Genomic DNA, 18,395 nt, shown 5'->3' with positions numbered 1-18,395 from the left:
ATTCCACCTGGGATGTGGGAGAGAGCGACTTGTGTGTCCTCTTAAGTTTACTGGAGAAATGGCAGAGACCACCTTCATTCTCCATATGATTCTGAGGAAACTGGACTTTCCACATCAGCACCAGAGGGGAAGCTCAAAATTTATATCTCACCAGGAGTTGTCCAAAACACCTGTACTCTGTAGAATACAAAAATGCAGCAGTTTTTAACAGTTAGCTCACAGGTATAAGCCTGTCAACAGAAAACAAACAAACAAACAAACAAACAAAAAACTGGCCCAGTGCATTCAATTCTGTCAGGAGAACAAAGATATTAGATAGCTCATTAATCTGTTATTTGGGCTTCATGAACAGCAGGAGAAAAAGAACAGTTTATTAAACAGGATTAGTGTGTTCCCTCACCCATGCACGTAGGGAAAGTCAGCGGGACTTTTGTTACTGAATTCCTTGGGAGCATTTGAATTCCTTCCTGATGTGGTGTGTTAGTGCAGAAGAGTATGCACCCTGCACCAAATATAGATGTTAGCCAAGCGACGTTTTCTCCCTGAAAAAAAAAAATAAATAAATAAAAATTAAGATGCAGATTGTAACCTAGGTCTGGTCTGAAGGCAGCTACAAACTGTCCAGCTAATAAGGTAATTATGCTCCATGTTGCCAATTTCTGGTTTATATTTACAAATTAGCTTTATTAAAAAACTATTTCCCTTTATTTGTCAATGTTTATACACATAGATGCATATATTAAACTCATAAAATAAAACTAGCAGTTAAAAAACACATGGACTGCTCAAAAATATACCATTAGGGTAACTAGGTTTGGGGTCTACCATTTAAGAGTGACACATCTGTTTAACCTCTTCAAAAGTAGTCAGTGAGCAATTATACCAAAAAAAGATCTGTATGAGTCATTTATTTAACAAGACTAATTTTATAGATTGATAAACATACTAACCACACACACAAAGAAAAAAGTCAAGCCATGTTGTTTCTATTGTTTGGAAGAGTTGATTTAAATAGGCACAAATTTCAGAAAGATAAATTTAGAGCACAAAGCAAAGTATGTTACACAGCCCCACTTCTAATAACACATTGCTTTAGACATCTAATACTAGGGAGAATTTATCCAGAAAAGCTAGATTCAATAGGGTAGTTCAATTTCAAGCATTAAGAGCCATGAGACTTTAGAGGGCTTTTTAAAAAGTCATTTATCGGCGAAGTTATAAATAGGCGCATTTTGTTTTGTTTTAAAAAGATAACTCCATATTGTGCAACTCTGCTACTTGAAGGTTCATGCTGCTTAGCATTCCTCTATACGTTCTAGTCATGCACTTCCATCTTCCAAATCATGGTACCTCAAACAGCAAGCACACAACAGGTCCTTGTCGTCCCTGTCACTTAGGTGCTGAATTGTGTTATCTACTCAAGAGGTAAAAAAGCAGGAATAATTGAGCTCTCCCCCCGCAACCCCATTTGTCTGGAACTGGGTTGTTAAACAAATGCGCGCTCACTGCTGACACCCAATATAACTGGGGTGTGACTACAGTACATGAGAATTAGCCCCCTCTCTTCCCAGGTTATCTAAGTGACCCTTCATGCCCTATGCCCTACAAAGGATGGCATTTTACAGTACATAATTTAAGTCCCACATAAAATTAGGAAGCATTGCCTATAATAAAAAACTTTTCCCCCCTTAATACTCTTTCAGTACTAACTGAAGTTAAGGTGGATTGGCACGCTACAGAACCATGTGCCATCCACAGCAAAAACTACTGCTGTATGCCAGTAGAAGTAGGTGATTTGTTCCTTGTTCTGGGACTGTGTGCTCAGAGTTCATTGGATATGAATGCTGCTGGCAGCAGTAGCAGGTGGGTCAGTGCAAAAGGATCAGTTCAGTAGACAAACTTGGTACCAAGACTCCTTTTCTCTCTCTCTTCCCACCCCTCTTCTCAGTTCATGTTGCTGCCAAATGATACTATAGTGACCAAACTGTCTGCATGGCAACATGATTTATTTTTTTATTTTTGCCTGTGGTCTACCAAAGGCTCTGGGCCTGGAAATCTAAGGGCTGGCTGGTGAGAGTGTGTGATCCTTAGGACAGCATCACCTTTCCTATATCTTAGCTAGTGGTTTTGATATCTTCCTCCAGAACCTCAAGAATGTTTTTTCCTCTCCTTTCTCCTGAGGGGTATCCACTGGCTCCCTAGGTCTTGGCTGCTGGAAAGATGTCATCTCTCCCTGCCCTCAGCCACTGGAGTGGACAGGGTGGAAATGAGAGCCTGTGACTGTTTCCTGCTCAGGGAGGAACTGACTGGAGAAAGGGGAGATTAAAAGGAGTTAGCTCGCTTGGTCTGCTAAAAGCTGCCATGAGACAGGGTTGGGGAAAGCAAGTTTGGGAATAGTTGTTTAAGGAGCAGCCACAGCTGTAGAAGGAGAAATTGACAATAGTTTGGAAGGCAGTAGGAGCCAGCTAATTGTGTTTCTAAAAGACTTCATTTCTCCCCACACACAAATAAATGATTAGCCACCTTTGGACCTCAGGTTTCTCCTCTTGGAATTCAGCAGGAGACGGAAGTTATAGTTCTCACCATGGTAAAATAGTTTAAAACCAGGAAAAAAGGACAATTTAAAGAATAAAAGTGATGAGAAGAAGGAATTTAAGTAGGGATGGGAAAGAGAAAAGACTGGAAAACATTTTGAAACAGAAGGCTGTTTGAAAGGAGAAGCTGAGAACTTCAGGAATGAATTAGAGGTTGACAACCAACAGTAAGTGCGAAGGCATACACAGCACTTTGCCCTTTGTAGCAAGAGAACCATGTCAGAAATAACCTGAAGCAGTTTGTGGGGAGGTGACACACAGATTAGTCAAATACCTGATCTCGGAGAGTTGGAACAATTTAGATCGTATTTGGATTTGAGCTTCCAGATTAGTTTTCTTCTAAAAAATAAATTTTATACATCACAACAGTGCTCTGGTAGCCTAACATGCAGTGAAAGGAGTCAGAAATTCACTTCAAAACTGCACTATTGTTGCAAACCTGATCACTAAATTTACTGTGACCCCTCTGTTGTTGTTAGACCTGCAAGACGGAAGTTCTAGCTATGACCCTTTTCACCTTAGGTTACCAGCATTGATCAAACAAATCATTTACTCAGATGTATCTTTTCCAAGAGCTTTAACTTTCTTAGAGCATCCAGTAATGTGACCAGGATCCTTTTTTCCTGATAGAAGTCTTGTCCCGTGAATCACTGAATATTTTATTTTTGTCTACTTTTTCCAGTTTCTCAAACAAGTATCTTCTGAATTGTCAGTCCACTAATGAGCTCTGCAGTCAGCTGTCTCGACCAAGAATTGCTTAATTACCTTGAATTTCACACTTGAAAACAGATTTGCACAGGACAATAATCACTGTTTGAAAAAGGATACAAACTGAAGTTTAAAGATACAGTGGTTGCAAGATTTTCTGGCGTAACCTCCTGTGATCTTCTTCACAGTATGGTGACAAAAGGCAGGCAACATATATGCAAGACTCTATACATGAAACAGAATTTGCAGCCTGACACGAAGCAGCACTGGGTGTCCTCTATATGTAGTAGGGTTGGGGACAGGAAGGAAGTGTCAAATCAAGTACAAATGTAAAAAGCCTTCCTTGCATTTTTAAAATTGCACAGAGGTGATTGATTTGTTTTTAACCTTAACCCACTTTCAATATTAGACTCTTTGAGACATAGTACTGGGGAATACAATCTCAGATGACACATTAATTTACTTGAATGTTACGGCCTGAGAACAGTACTGTGTCCCCACTGGCAACAACAGCATCACCAGAGTGCTGAGGTAAAGTTCACATCATGCAAAATAACTTTCATATCAAGGTTTTGACTGGTCACATTAAAAATCCACTGACATTTTACAGAAGGTTTATAGGAGATATCAAGGATATCTTCAGGGCAATGTGTTATACATTATACTTCTGATTTGAAAAAAAATCTTTAATCATCCTCATAGCCAAAGTGGCAAGATAGAATATCAGATTTACAAAGATTTATTTTCTTTCCAGCTATACAGTTACTGTGAGCTTTCTATTTCTTTAGCTAAATCAAGAGGAAGTTAAAAAATAAACTATTTCACTGCCTTCATTTTTGAATTCCAAGACAGAGCTTTCATCAAACATAAGCAGTCCCAGGAGAGAATCAAAAGATTAAAAGCCTCACTTCAGTGAAGAAGCCCAGAACTTGGCCTAAATTAATTCGAACTCTTGAAAATTCCTGTCATCCTTTCATTATATGGAAGTCTTTTCAGAAGGCAGAGGTAGATGATGTACCTAGTCAATGCAACAGGATCTTCAGGAACTGCATGTTTTAGAACCTTGCTTGATGTGTTCCAGGCATAAAAACGGCGTGCAGGACTGCTTAATAAGATTCATAGTTTTTTGAACACTTGATTTGATATTTACTAAATATTCTGTAGTTAAATCCTTTTCTCTGAGTTACTCTTTCTTGCTGTGCTAGATCTATTCTGTTTGCAGGATATTTGATTAACCACATTCAAGGGAGAAGCTTGATCTTCCCAAACATCCTTACAGCCCACCTGTTTGACACTATATGTTTTGTATAAATGTTTTCATTGCAGATAAAACCCTTCAGTTCACCAACTGGTTTTATTACATGTGCATGGTTTTCCCCTCCTTTCTTTTTGCTAACTACTGCTCCTCAGATTTCACTACCATATATAGGATAAAAAACCCATCACCTCATTGCTCTAAAATGAAAATGATTTCAGCTGTATTTTTATATCCTGTGTGCACGTACGTGACTTCCATGACTATAACATCTCACCCACTCCCAAACGTTAATGAGGTTTCCTTCCTAGCACCCCTGTGAAGCACGGAACTCAGCTGTCATCCCCTCCCAACACAGGCATGCGCGCACACACTCACTGGAAGTATGAACCATTTCAACCAATTCTTCCGTGGGAACAATGGAAGAACTCTTTAAAATATACATTGGATCACTTGCAAGGTCTTTTGCAAAACCGTTAGCAGAGAAGAAAATTTAGCAGTAGAAATGTGGACATCTCTCTGATCAGGCCCGGGAAACAAAACAATACTTAGAGAAGGGGCCACAGCTAACAATACCAAGGTGAACCCCAGAAGTTCACATTTCTGTTACCTGCAGGAGCAGAAGCCATGGCTTCTTCAGAAATGATTGGTCCTGCAGAGGTAACGCAGCATGAAATGATGTCTACAAATGGCTGCCACCTAACAAATTGGCCATATATGATGGAGAAAAATGAAAACCTTACAAGGCTCATTGAGCATGTAGCTCACAGCAGTCTTTTTATGCCATTTCAAGAAAAGCAGTAATAAAAACCCTGGCTACAGCTGACCACCTTACTGTGTGTCTTTGTATACATTTGTTTTGGAGAGGAAGGCCGTGCTCTGAAAGGCAGCAAGCGATATAAAACAGACAGTGGGGCATCACATTCACATCATCACTGCAGATAAGTGGAGCAGCAGTCAGATGTGTTGAATACATTGTACAATCTTCACCCTGCTGAGCCTAGCTTGCACTTATCTATCATCCAATAGAGGCATGCAGAGCTGCATACAAGTGTTCAGAAAGAACAGTCTGCACTTAGTACCAGTTTTAGAACATGGCTTGTCCCCAAGTCTCTCTGAAAGTCAGGCCCACATCACCACACAACCATAATAAATATCCAGTAACCATGCTGTGTATGTCTGTGAAAATGCTCAAAACACCATGAAAGCTACTCTTTTTCCTAGCAGTCCAAAAATCCTTAAGAGAACGGAATTTTAAGTGTTACTTACAACTTGCCAAGGGCTTTAATAAAAATAAATCCTGGCATTATACTTTAGACAAATGTCTTAATGGAGCTCTCCAACCCACCAGAGCTCTGCAACCTCCAGTCCCCTGAGGCACAGGGAACATCAGCAATCCATGCATGCCTGGAAAGTCAGCAATGACAATGGGAATGTGCTGTCACTTGCCCAGCATCTGCAACTCTTATTTAGAAAACGAATAGCGAACATGGAAAATAAATCCCGCCAAATGAGATGGTAAACCATATACTACAAACCTTGCATAAGTGAAACGTCTAAAAGTTACACCACTGAAATTAATGCATTGACTAATTCTGAAAAAAAAAGATAACAGTAACAAGTAAAAATCCGGATTTTTGAGAGGTGAAGTATTTGTTCATACTTTGTTCTGATGTAAAGTGTCTTGAGTAATGGGTCTCCCATCAGTGTCTCTAAGAAGCTGTTCTTACTGTTAAGATAAACTTCACTCTCCATTTCATTTCTAAAATTTAACTTTTACCATCACACCAGTGAAACAGCTGAGTGACACTTCCTTTTGGGTTCTGTGTAGCTGGAAGTTGTTAGCTGTTTTTGAAAATAAAACTTGGGGTTGGTGAGAGCATCTAAAACTGATGCTATGATTTAGGAATCAAAGTAGAAACTGCACTTTTAATTAATCCAAGAATGATCTACCAGTTCCTTCAATACAGAATCAAAGTCACAAACAGGGCTAGTTTCAAAAGGAGGGACCAAACTACACCAACCCTGCAATTTTCTTCACAGAATCGTCTAGGTTGGAAGAGACCTTCAAGATCACCGAGTCCAACCTCTGAGCTAACACTAACAAGTCCTCCACTAAACCATATCCCTAAGCTCAACATCTAAACGTCTCTTAAAGACCTCCAGGGATGGTGACTCAACCACCTCCCTGGGCAGCCCATTCCAATGCCTAACAACCCTTTCAGTAAAGAAGTTCTTCCTAATATCCAACCTAAACCTCCCCTGGCACAACTTTAGCCCATTCCCCCTCATCCTGTCACCAGGCACATGGGAGAATAGACCAACCCCCACCTCACTACAGCCTCCTTTAAGGTACCTGTAGAGAGCGATAAGGTCACCCCTGAGCCTCCTCTTCTCCAGGCTGAACAAGCCCAGCTCCCTCAGCCGCTCCTCCTAAGACTTGTTCTCCAGACCCCTCACCTGCATGGTGAGGAGTGACAATTTCTTGGCACATATATGTCCTAACTGTTCTTAAAGATTGCTATCAGTGGAGATCCCCCAGTGTTTCCAGACTATTGAATCCAGAACTTTAATTACTGCTGTTTGAGAATCTTTCATGTCAATCCCATTCCTAATCATCATCACCACAAAGATCATTATTTTTCCCTGGACAACATCTTTCTACATATGTTCTTACATATTTCCATGACATCAAAACCTTTCTGTTAGCCTGAATCACCTCAGGTCTTGCACTATTCGCTCATGGATGTATCTGAGATCTCTACTCACCCTTATCGAATTCCTTTGGGAAAATAGAATTGAAAGGTAATCTGTTGCACTGATTATTCACTCCCTCTTTTCCTATAAACATCTTGAGCATAGATTATTAGAATTAGTGTTTTGTTTAAGATGTGGGAACAAACTGAAAGTTTTTAAGGCCCAACCTATAGGTACATTGTTAGTGAGCATTTTCATCTGTTCATATGGAGCCAGTGATTCTCAGTACTTCACAAAGCCTTGAGCCTCTTCCGCACTGAGCTGTCAGTCTTATTCTAACATGTGATATATACCAATAGTGAACTGCCCAAGCATCTGCTTACTGTGCCTGTTCCAGGACCCACAGCTACCATGGGACCACTTTTTGATTATTTTTTTTTAATTTGCTTAACATACATGTTGCTTTCCGATTGTGACAGTAATTGCAGCAGAACAGACAGAACAAGATTGGGATATGTAATGTTCGGATCCTCAGTGGAGCTCAGTATATTTGTACTTCCATAAAAGAACCTATGTTAGCTAGCTGTGAAAAGCGGTCACACAGATAATTTTGGTCATATCCAGATAGTGGCACAGTTTACTATAGAAGACTTACAGGTGATCTGAAGCTAAATCAGCCTTACCAGAGAAAGACTGTTACATACGAAGTGTTAGAAGCCAAGGATAATTACATTATACATTAGGTCTACTCAGACATTTTAAGCAGAGATATTTGAGCTTAATAAATCAGAAGAATATTTTACATAGCATATAATGTTCCTTCTATTTACATACATCTCCAAGGTACAAGAGATATTTCCTGACAGGAGCTTGTATCAGTATTGCATGAGAGTAGTCAGTGGCTAGCTGTCTGCAAAACAGCTAAGAGGCTTGCAGATAAGTAAAATATTGATTGTTATATTTAAAATTGCCACCCATATAAAGTCACAGAGAAATGGTTCTAAGCTACCATGTATCTAAGATTTGTACAAAGGGACCTGCAAGAAGCTGGAAATCAAACTCATTTTGAGTGGGTATTTATTCTCAGCTGTATATCCACAGACAATAAATCTTCACAAAAATGTTACTTGCTAAAAGCATCAGATGAAAAATATCTTGAAGAACTCCTGAACTCCATATCCTTGCAAAAGGTATATAATCAGTCTATTTTTAATAGAGCTTTCAATTAAGATAAAGTCTTGACAGAAAAGCATCAGTACCATAATGATGAACTATTCAGTGCAGGAAACAGAAGTGGAATGCTTGTGAGAATTAATTTTTATTTTTAAAATGACAGACCTGCAGCTCTGCAGTAGCTAGCACTTTGGTTGCTGCATATTAGGAAATGAAGGAAGGGGCACAATACAGAAGAGAAGGGGCACAATACAGAAGAGAATCGGTCTACTTGTTTCCAGTCTGTATTCATTTTGAATCTCCATAATGCACTACTTAACACTATTCACATCTTTGTAATTTTTTTGGAGTACACCACTTTTCCACTAACATGAAAAAAGATGACAGATAGTGAATTAATTACCTTGGTGGAAGAATGTATTTAAATTCAGATACTCTTAACAGTTTTTGGCTCTTAAGTTCACTTTTACAACTTTTATATGTTTATGGGCTGAGATCCTGACTGCTTAGACCAACCTTCTGTTCTCATTTAAGAAAATGAGCAGAAATCTTACTTAACTGAGCACTTCTAAACTGCTGTCTCTTTTCACTATTCCAAGAGTCTCGAGAGATATATGGAAGCTAGACTTTGAAAGCAGGAATCACAGACCTTTTCTTTTATCTCCATTTCCCCAGCATTTTAGCTCCTGACTTCAAGTAATGTGCTATTCAACACACCTAGTATTTCAACTGTAGCTACAAAAAACTGTAGCAACAAAAGCTTCTACTCTTCCTCCTTCCTAATAATTCCAACACTATTTTAAAAAATCCTTTTTGAAGAATTTAGGAAACTGAAGGTAGCAAAATATTTACAATGTTAGTGTTGTTGAAAGCCCACAACAACCTCAGCTTACAAAAGTGTCCTCGTCACAATTTTACCTTTTTTTTTTTTTTTTAAATAAACTGGCTTAGAAAAATCTTCCCCTATCTTGCTCCCAGCTGATAGGGATATCCCTAGGCTAGTATGATTGTATAAAAAGTGCTATACAACCCCACTACACACACAACCTTTCTCCATCCTCTGCTGTACCTCCAGAGTAACTCTATGTGAATGCTAAGTCAGTCACGCCTACTATACAAGACTGTGCTCCAAACCTGTTTCCCCCTGCCCCCCAAGAAAAAAATAATCCCACTAGTCCTCCTAATTACAATACAAAGCTAACAAGTAAATAGAATTAATCATTTTTATGGAAATGAATGTCCGTACATACTTCACAATTACAAGAACTTAACAGGTATAGGCATTTTGATAAGACCACCTATCTAACTGACACCCTATTAAAAATGAATGACAACTATCAATGCTGTTGCTCTGTTCATTGTCACAAAAAACACTCAGGATTACATTAGCAGAAATAAAATATCTTGAAACATTTCAAATACATCCAAAGTTGGCTCACAGGAACATAAAAATTCTTGTTATTGACTTCATAAGTACATGTTCCATATTGACCATGGAACAGGGCTGACCTCATCACTTTCAAGTCATTAATCACAGTTCACTTGCAATAACGATAATCCTTCTGTATTCCACTTGTATCTCCCCATTTTACATGTAGCACTGTATCCCTCACCTCAGTGCAAGTCAATTATATTAAAAATATCTTATTTCTATCCTTTCGAACTTCGATGCTTGCAATGTTTTTGCTATCAGAAAGCTACTCTAAGTGCGTAGCAAGAGTCACCATCAGTCAACACTACTGCCTGCAGCAGTTCCTGCACAGCTAAATTACAACAGATTACTTAAGTACAGTTTTACATTTTAGCATTTCTCTGTTTCATTTTAGGTTGTGAGCCCTTATGGGTTGTATATTTCTAAAGGTTCGGTAGCAAGTACAACTGTAGACAATGAGTTAGCTAAGACCAGCACAAGAATCTGTTACACTTAACAGCATTCTTAATGGATGGTGTTTATTCCATTTTTTTCAGTAGGACAGGAAGCCTCAGAGTTCACAGGAAGTATTCAGAAATATCTGGCAGATCCATGCAACATGACCTAGAAAGCCACTGCTATCTCTCCTGAGGCATGGAAAATTAGAAAAAAAATCACAAGTGCTGGTAAAATAGCGCTTTACTAGCCACTGATTTCCCTAAAGGCAAGGAATTCCAGAGAGGAAGGAAAGGAGAGCAGAGAGGGAGAGACAAAGCTGGCATAGCCCAAGGTGTCATATCAGAGGCTTGATTAGAGACAATAAGATGAAAGTCAGAATTCCACTGGGCTCCAGGAATGCCGGATGACAAATAAGAACAGCCTCAAGACTGGACTTCATACATGGAGCCACAATTAACATCAGTGTTATTAGGGTGAACAGTCATCAGTTACAAGCTGTGCACACAGCAGTCACGTGAATGAGTCAGAAGCCGCTGATACTGCTCTCTTTTTGCATGTTATGCCCCTTGACAGAATAAAAATAAAAACCTTGCAAATATGTTATAATTTGTAATACATACTCATTATAAGCTACTATTTTAACAGGACTTCATAGTGCAGACCATTAACTACTGTAACTAATTCAGTTTATAAACAAATGATGCAGAATTGGAGACAGTGCTTATTAATGACTATAGTCTTAGTTTACTTTTGTGTTTGCATTTTGTATTAAATATCAGATTTTTCTTGTTTTGGATGTTTCAGAATAAAGTTATCTCATCCAAACATTAGCAACAGTGTCAGCAGCTTTCTCAAAGAGAATTGAACAACCAAATCCAATTTTAAATTATTACATTGAAAAAGTCTATATAAAAAAGGTCTGTGAAACTACAGTTGATTTTAAGCTAGTATTAATGTAATACTGCAGTACTACATCAAATGCATCAGAAGAATAATTGGATTTCCTCTGCCAAAATACCCTGAGAGGGGCAAAAAAATACCTTTATCACTTTATCAAAGAGAAACCATTGATTTCGAATGTTTTGTTGTTGTGTTTGAAGAGAAATTGCTTTATTTGACGCATCACTTTCCTGTGGAAAAAATATGGAAAAAACTGAGACAAGTAAATACAACATTTGAATGACAGATGCATCAAGAAAACCTAGTGAGCAATAAAATGTTCTTTTCCTGCAGGCACTGATCTTTACTGTGAGCACAATATAGTTAGATGACAACACAATACGCTTAGATCTAGTTGTTTGTTCCTCACAGTATTCTAAAATGGTCAGATACCACACCACCTTCCAGCAAATATAATATTCAAGTTATGCAGGTTAAGTCCTGAAGAGTAAGAAGTTAGCTAAATTAAGCACACAGCTGATTTTGTTTCAATCCAATTCCCTTCCCTTAATAAATTTCACTTTATGACTAATCTCATGGTTTTACAATGTTTACAAACATCATGTTAACAATTTCATATTAGACAAACATCTTTAACCTCAAAGGTACTACACACCAAGGGCATTCACATTATTCAAGATTCCCAATTCAAAAAGAAACAAGACCTAAAAATAAAGCACAAGAGATGTATATCAGTCTTACCTGGGAAGACAACTATTGTTAATAAAACACTGACTTAGGCACATAGTATCTTAGCTTTGTGTGAGTTCTGCTATCAGAAAAAAAAAAAAAAGGCACAGCCTCTCACTCCTGTATAATAATTGTTTAGAGCAGTTCCTCCTACAGGTACAGTGTTAAAGAATTCATAACAAAGTTCATAACAAAAATGAGGCGTAAATATATTGGGGAAGTGAGGGTGTTTACTACCATTTATCACAAAATATAACAATAACATTTGGGAACACAGGCCAGAACAGATTTATATTAGATTTTAAAAAGATGATTTTTATTAAGCACAAACAGCTTTTAATACATTATCAATACAAATAGGAAAACATATGTTTAATGAATCTGATATACCAAAGATTTGATGGGTAGGTTGCATACTGGCACAATAAATGATCTCTTTTATTTTAAAGTATTTCAAATTAAAATCTTAAAATTATAGGGTCACCACTGTCTACACTGCAGGTACTTTACCTACAGTCTAAAATTACCACATCACCTGGGCATAGGGGGAAGCAAAGAACTACAATTTTGTAATATGGAACTCCTAACACTTTCATTAGCACCATTCAAAGCTTGCATCAGCTGTTTAACTAAGAAGCAGCTGACAGGTCAGATAAAGCTTTACAGCAAATTTCAGTGCAAAGTTTACAGTTCCTTTTCATACGATACTTGGAATCTATGGTTTCATAGCATGTTAAATAATTATGGCTTGATAGATGTACAATGTTAAGATGCTGAGAACATTTACTTTGAAAAAAAGATGAGACATAACAGCTGTGAAATGCATTTTAATATATTATGCCAAATTCTGTAATATGCAAACAACATGCTGGATTACAAACTGAAGTCCTATTATGAATTGATAGACAAGGGTCAGTATTAGCTCTCTGGGGTAGTGACTTCTGGTTGTCTCAGCTGCTGCTTTTTCAGGCTAACTAGCTTCATCTTCTCTCTAATGTGTTCTGCTGCAGACGCCATATCACTTGGGCTCCCGAAGTACTGCTCAGAACTAAAAAAGACAAAAAAGAAATCAGCGACAAGTTAGACTGTGCAAATATACATGTGAATGACAATCTATAAAACAAGAAACATAAGGAAAATAGGCACTTTTTCTCTTGAAATTTAAAAACTACCTTTAAAAAGCTTTGTAGATGCAGTGATGAGACTTGTCTGGCAATCCTGATGAAATTACTATAAAATAGCAAATGACCCTCTTACATCCAAAATATTCTCTAAACAGCAGGGCACCATTCTGTAAGCTCTACTAGAGACTTCCCAACACTATTTTCATCTCCATTCTCCAACCCAGTCTTGCAGTTTTTAATACTATGACAATCAAGGAAATCTGTCTATACATGAATTCTGACTGAGGTTATACAATTGCTGCTTTATTGAAGGACTCTATATATGAAATCGGCCACATGCTGACAGTCATATTATATAATCTCTCTCTCAAATTGAAAAGAACACATGGCTGTTAAATCAGATTTCTCCTATTTAAATATAACAAAAGAGAGCTGAAATGTTAGGGAAACCACTAGCTGAGCTGTCAGCAAAGCCAGGATTTGAACAGAAGAAATCTTTCAGAAGAGCAGGTATCAAATCTAATTATGAAGCACAGAGGAAATGGTGGCTGGACAAAGGACTTGGGATTGAGTGGGGTATGGACATAAACTGACAGAAAAGTTATTCCATATGGAAGTTGACTAGTTTGACTTGGGATCTCCAGAAATACAATAGATTGCACAGCTGCAAATGTGATCGCAAATAAGGGCAGACATTTTGTTTGATGCAGATTAAAAGCCATGAATAGGACAGGGAACAGTGACCCGGACTTTCAAGAAGACACTGACCTAAGTCCAAAATGAAGACTAAAGAAGTATGCCTGCAGGCATTTTATGACATTTTCTTTATCCCTACATTTTAAAAATTATTTGTACTAATGGCTGAACCCTTTGCAATTTTTTGTTTATGTTTAGCTTTAAAAATAGAATGCTGTGGGCACATCAGCAGGGTATCTTGGGATCTGGGACAGCTAAGATGCCACCCATCTTTGAAAATGGGGACAAGCAGAACCCATCTGAAATGCCAGAGGGGACGTAAGTAACATTCAGGATTCAGTCAACCTAATACATAATTATATACATCTAGAATTATAAGAGCACTCTGTTAGGACTCAAATCACAAAGTGCACTAAGTGCCTTCTTTCATGGAGAGCTTTCCCAGGTTCTAACAGGTGCCATGCAAATTTAACAAAACAGTAACATTAGCGTTTACGCTTGAGTAGTCTATCTGCAAATTACACCAGTTTTAAGAATAAGTTACTGTATTTACCAGGTCATTATACATCTACAACTGCTATATGAAAGTTAAACCAAAATGTTTCAAATGTAACATTTCTCCGCTTCTCTTTTCTTGCAGCTGTTAAATACTCCACTATTTTCAAATACGCTACTGAAAAGGCATTAAAATCACTACTAGTTCAGCTGCTGGTCTGTCTTCAAATACTCCTTGCCAAAGAAAACTACAACACACAGGGAACATGATATTTTGGCAATATGACAAAACTAATTTTCATGACCATCTTCTTTTAACTATTTTTCAGATCAACTTCAAGTAGCCCATAATGAAGTTGCTTGATATCATTTCAAAGTAATCAAAACACAGATTTCAAATCCCATTCATTACGGTGTGCTCTTACATACCCAGAGACTAGTTCCAGGACTAGATAATACTAAGGTGGAAGAAGTTAACCACAAGCTCAACATTGCAACAGACAACTTTAGTTTGCTGAACAGAATAGTTGTCATTGTGGTTGAAATTCCAAATTCAGTTTTGTTTTGTAGCCTGATACGGCCACCAATTTTAAATTAGTATGAGTAGATCATGAAGGAAGTAATGTTTTATTAGCTGAATAAATCAAATGTAAATATATCTTCAATGTATTGGCTTAAGACTTTAGATGGCTAAAAGGCTGAATAAATCAAATATCACAATTCAAATGTGATTTTTTTTTTCAGGGAGAGACACTGGGACTGGTCGCTTCTGTTGCTTCTACATACTTTGCCGGTGTAATAACTGCATATATCTAATAATTACTGTGTGAGAATAGTGGGCATGTTGTCTTTGGAAAGTCTGAAATCAGATCTGCCTGCCTTCTCTGAAAAGACGGGAAAAATTAATGAGAATTAGTGCATTATCTTTTTAATTTAAGCAATAAGCATTCAGGATTCTTCTGCATATTGAAAGCATTATGAAAATTTACCAAAAACATATTCAAAAGCCATTACAATAACATTTTCCTTACCCATCAGGATAAACTACAGGCACTGTTAATCTGTCCAACAACGATTTCCCAACTGCTTCAATTTCATCAAATTGCTCCATTTCATTAAAAGCTTCAGGCTGCTCTGGACATTCTTGCAGTATCTATAATAAAAAAACAAAACCCCCAAAAATATAATAAGGTAGACAAGGCATAGAATGTAATTTATTTATTTAAGTGCCAAAGTGCCATTACAGGGCAGAGTGAATGTTCCTTCAGCATCTTCACTGCCACATTTAAATGAGCTCAATGAAAATATTCATAAAATTCCAGAACAAAAAACATCAGTTAAGCTACCACTGAGTAAGAAGATAGGTTGGGGCTACCAATATTCTGTACTGGTATGTTTTACAGTACTGTTCAGTGGGAACAGAGAACTAAAAAAAGTAAGTTTTGCTAGACAACATTCCAACAACAAATTCAAAATGCATGAGTATGGTAGTCCACATCAAGCAGCTTGCAAGACAGTCACATAAAATGGAAAAAACATCAATTATGAAGGGCCTGTTACAAGCTGCTTCAAAACAAATATCTGTATCTGGCAGAAAACTCAGACCGGTTTATAAAATATGAACCTAAGTTTCTAGACTGGATTGGAACCCAATATTTGTACTGAATTCCATATTTTCTTCCACTTTTCCCTCTGACACTTCTTATTTTTTTTGTATGAACCATAGGTATTAGCAATATAATTTCATCAGTCTCATTAATAATGCCACAACAGTGCTAGAAGAATCACGCTTATGAACAGATGATTTTTTTCAGCCATCCACTTACTTGCTTACAATTGCCTGAAAATACAGCAATTAACTACTGAAATAATGAAAGAACATCCATAATATGGGCTAAGATAATCAACTTTAAGTTTATGAACCACTGAATTCTAATTTGGTATCAGGTAAAACCTTTTCCAGCCATCTGTGGCAGCACAGATGATATATTTCTGCTTTCATGAATTACCAGCAACTCCCAATGCCTATGGATCCAAAGTATCTTCCATTTATACAAACAAGAAATGAATACAAGCAAGGAGCATACAAACCTGCTTTGCAGCCCATGCCTTCCTTCAATGACAGACTGAATTTTTTTCTTTTACCATGTCCTAGGTTGGCTTTTTTTTTTCCTTAAGTACTGAAATTAACTAATAAAAGATTCTAAATCTTTTATTTTTATATTTAGGGAGGTAAAAAAAAGTTGTTTTAAATGCTAACAACTTCATTTTTCTTACATTGTTTCCTTAAATTCTGATAGATTTTTCTTCTCAAAAACACAACTCACCTTTTCAGCACTTGAATGAAATGCAACAGCTGTTTCCAGCCTCTGTACTCTTTCTTCAGAAGTTAATGTAAACTGTTTCCACACTCTGTTCAATCTTGGGAGTGTGTCCCCTGAGGACCTTGAAGTGCATCGTAGGGACTGGCACAGCACAACAGTTGCCTGCAGTAACTGTCTTCCATAATCATAAGTACTCTAAAAGTTGGAGGACAGGAAGATACACATAAGAACTCTGCATTTAACTTAAGAGCAAGTTATCTTAAAATGACAGCAGACACGTTTGTGAAACCTCCTCAGCTTAGATCCACCGAGTACATTGAACAAATCTGGTCTACTAGAAAATGCTGCTGATGACCACAAACAGTTCTTTGTTCTATAAGAATACGCTCCCCAAAAAATAATGAAAAAATACCAATTTCTAGTGTTCATACTGGCGAAGTGGCAGACCTTCTGGAAAACAGAGAATAGCCGCTTGTATCTTGCATTGTATGCTTGGTATCTACTGCCAAGATGACCGTCTCACTGACACCACCGTCACCATGTTTCTGGTCACACAGCATCCAGGTGCTTTATGGCACACAATTATGACAACAAGCTATTCCCTTGTCATGGTCAGTTCTAATTCCTCCTCATTATTACATGGTCTCCATTCATCAAAAGAGAGAATCAGTTCCAGTGTAACTGGTGTAACTACAAAATATTGCATCTGTTAATTAGCAACAGTGATTTAGACATTCCCAAAACCAGTATATATCTGAAATAGCACCTAAAGAAGGCGTAGCTTTTACATATTCTACTCTTCGGTGAAATTCACATGTACCTGTGTACCGGGTCTTGCTTGGGATGGAGTTCGCTTTCCCTGCAGCAGCCCATAGAGTGCTGTGCTCTGCACTTGGAGCTACAACAGCACTGGTATCACACCAGTGTTGTGTCTATTGATGAGCAGTGCTGGCACAGCACCAAGACTCCCCCCAAAGCCCCCCAAAGCCAGTAGGCTAGGGGCAGGCAAGAGGTGGGGAGGGGACATTGCCAGGACAGCTTATCTAAACCTACCAAAGGGATATTCCTTGAGCAGGACTATCGTATGCCAATAATAAACTACCTGGAAAATCAACAGTCTCCGTTTCATGAAGTACAGCACAAAATAGACTGAAATTATGTTGCTCACCAACATTTCATTATTTTGTTTGGAGTCCTTCAAAAATCATTATAAAGACTGTTTGAAATACACGCCTTTAAAAGGTCAATGTGAAATTCAAGTTCCGTGGTTTGCACTGCATGTGCATAGCCGAGTAAACTACGGTAGTAGAACTGCAGCATCACTGTTGGTGATGGATCACCAAAATCTTCACTTCAAAATCTCATTAGACTCATCACTAATTTCAGGAATCATGATTTATTCATTCAAGCATGAAAACAAAACATGAAGACAAGGAACAGCTGTTCTATTACTGTACGTATAGATGGCAATCCTATTTAAGACATTTTCTGAAACTGTACAAAACCCATACTACTGCTACAAGTAGCCCATTTTACCTGTGCAACATCAACAAATTTTCGATGTTTCTCCAGCAAAACTTTTGTTTCTTGTGAATCATCTCCCAGTCGGATATGTGTCTTCAGCAGAGCATCCAACAGTTCACTTAACCATTCTACTGCCTTAAAAGAAAAAAATAAGAAGAATAAAAGCCAGGAAATTGAAATGACATTCACCCAGCAGGGTGAATTAACTACAGCACTACTGTATACTTTTGATTTGGAAAAAAGTTAAGGTATCAGTTAAACTAGTAGATCATGCATGAAATCCCCCAAACCACTATTTTCAGTCTT

At 37.8% G+C, this 18,395-nt stretch overlaps 2 protein-coding genes across 7 annotated transcripts in view; both read right to left on the bottom strand.

The window, feature by feature from the left end:
- Window positions 1-549, bottom strand: part of CCDC141 (coiled-coil domain containing 141) — an 84,385-nt gene extending 83,836 nt beyond the window's left edge. The window contains exons 1-2 of the mRNA XM_080599476.1: window positions 401-549; window positions 8-177 (exon numbers count right to left, since the gene is read on the bottom strand). The gene's annotated coding sequence lies outside the window, so the exon portion shown is untranslated. The remainder of the gene's footprint in view (window positions 1-7; window positions 178-400) is intronic.
- An 11,671-nt stretch (window positions 550-12,220) lies between these two features.
- The window catches only part of SESTD1 (SEC14 and spectrin domain containing 1), a 53,839-nt gene continuing 47,664 nt past the window's right edge, over window positions 12,221-18,395 (bottom strand). For all 6 annotated transcript variants that reach the window (XM_080600578.1, XM_080600579.1, XM_080600577.1 and 3 more), the window contains 4 exons: window positions 18,102-18,224; window positions 16,569-16,760; window positions 15,273-15,394; window positions 12,221-12,974 (listed from right to left, as the gene is read on the bottom strand). In XM_080600578.1, coding sequence (XP_080456704.1) covers window positions 12,845-12,974; window positions 15,273-15,394; window positions 16,569-16,760; window positions 18,102-18,224 — 567 coding nt within the window. In that variant the 3' untranslated portion in view covers window positions 12,221-12,844. The remainder of the gene's footprint in view (window positions 12,975-15,272; window positions 15,395-16,568; window positions 16,761-18,101; window positions 18,225-18,395) is intronic.

Source organism: Anser brachyrhynchus (genome assembly GCF_964034855.1).
Source record: "Anser brachyrhynchus genome assembly, chromosome: 7".
Taxonomy (NCBI): Eukaryota; Metazoa; Chordata; class Aves; order Anseriformes; family Anatidae; genus Anser; species Anser brachyrhynchus.
This window is presented reverse-complemented; position numbering and strand designations above follow the sequence as displayed.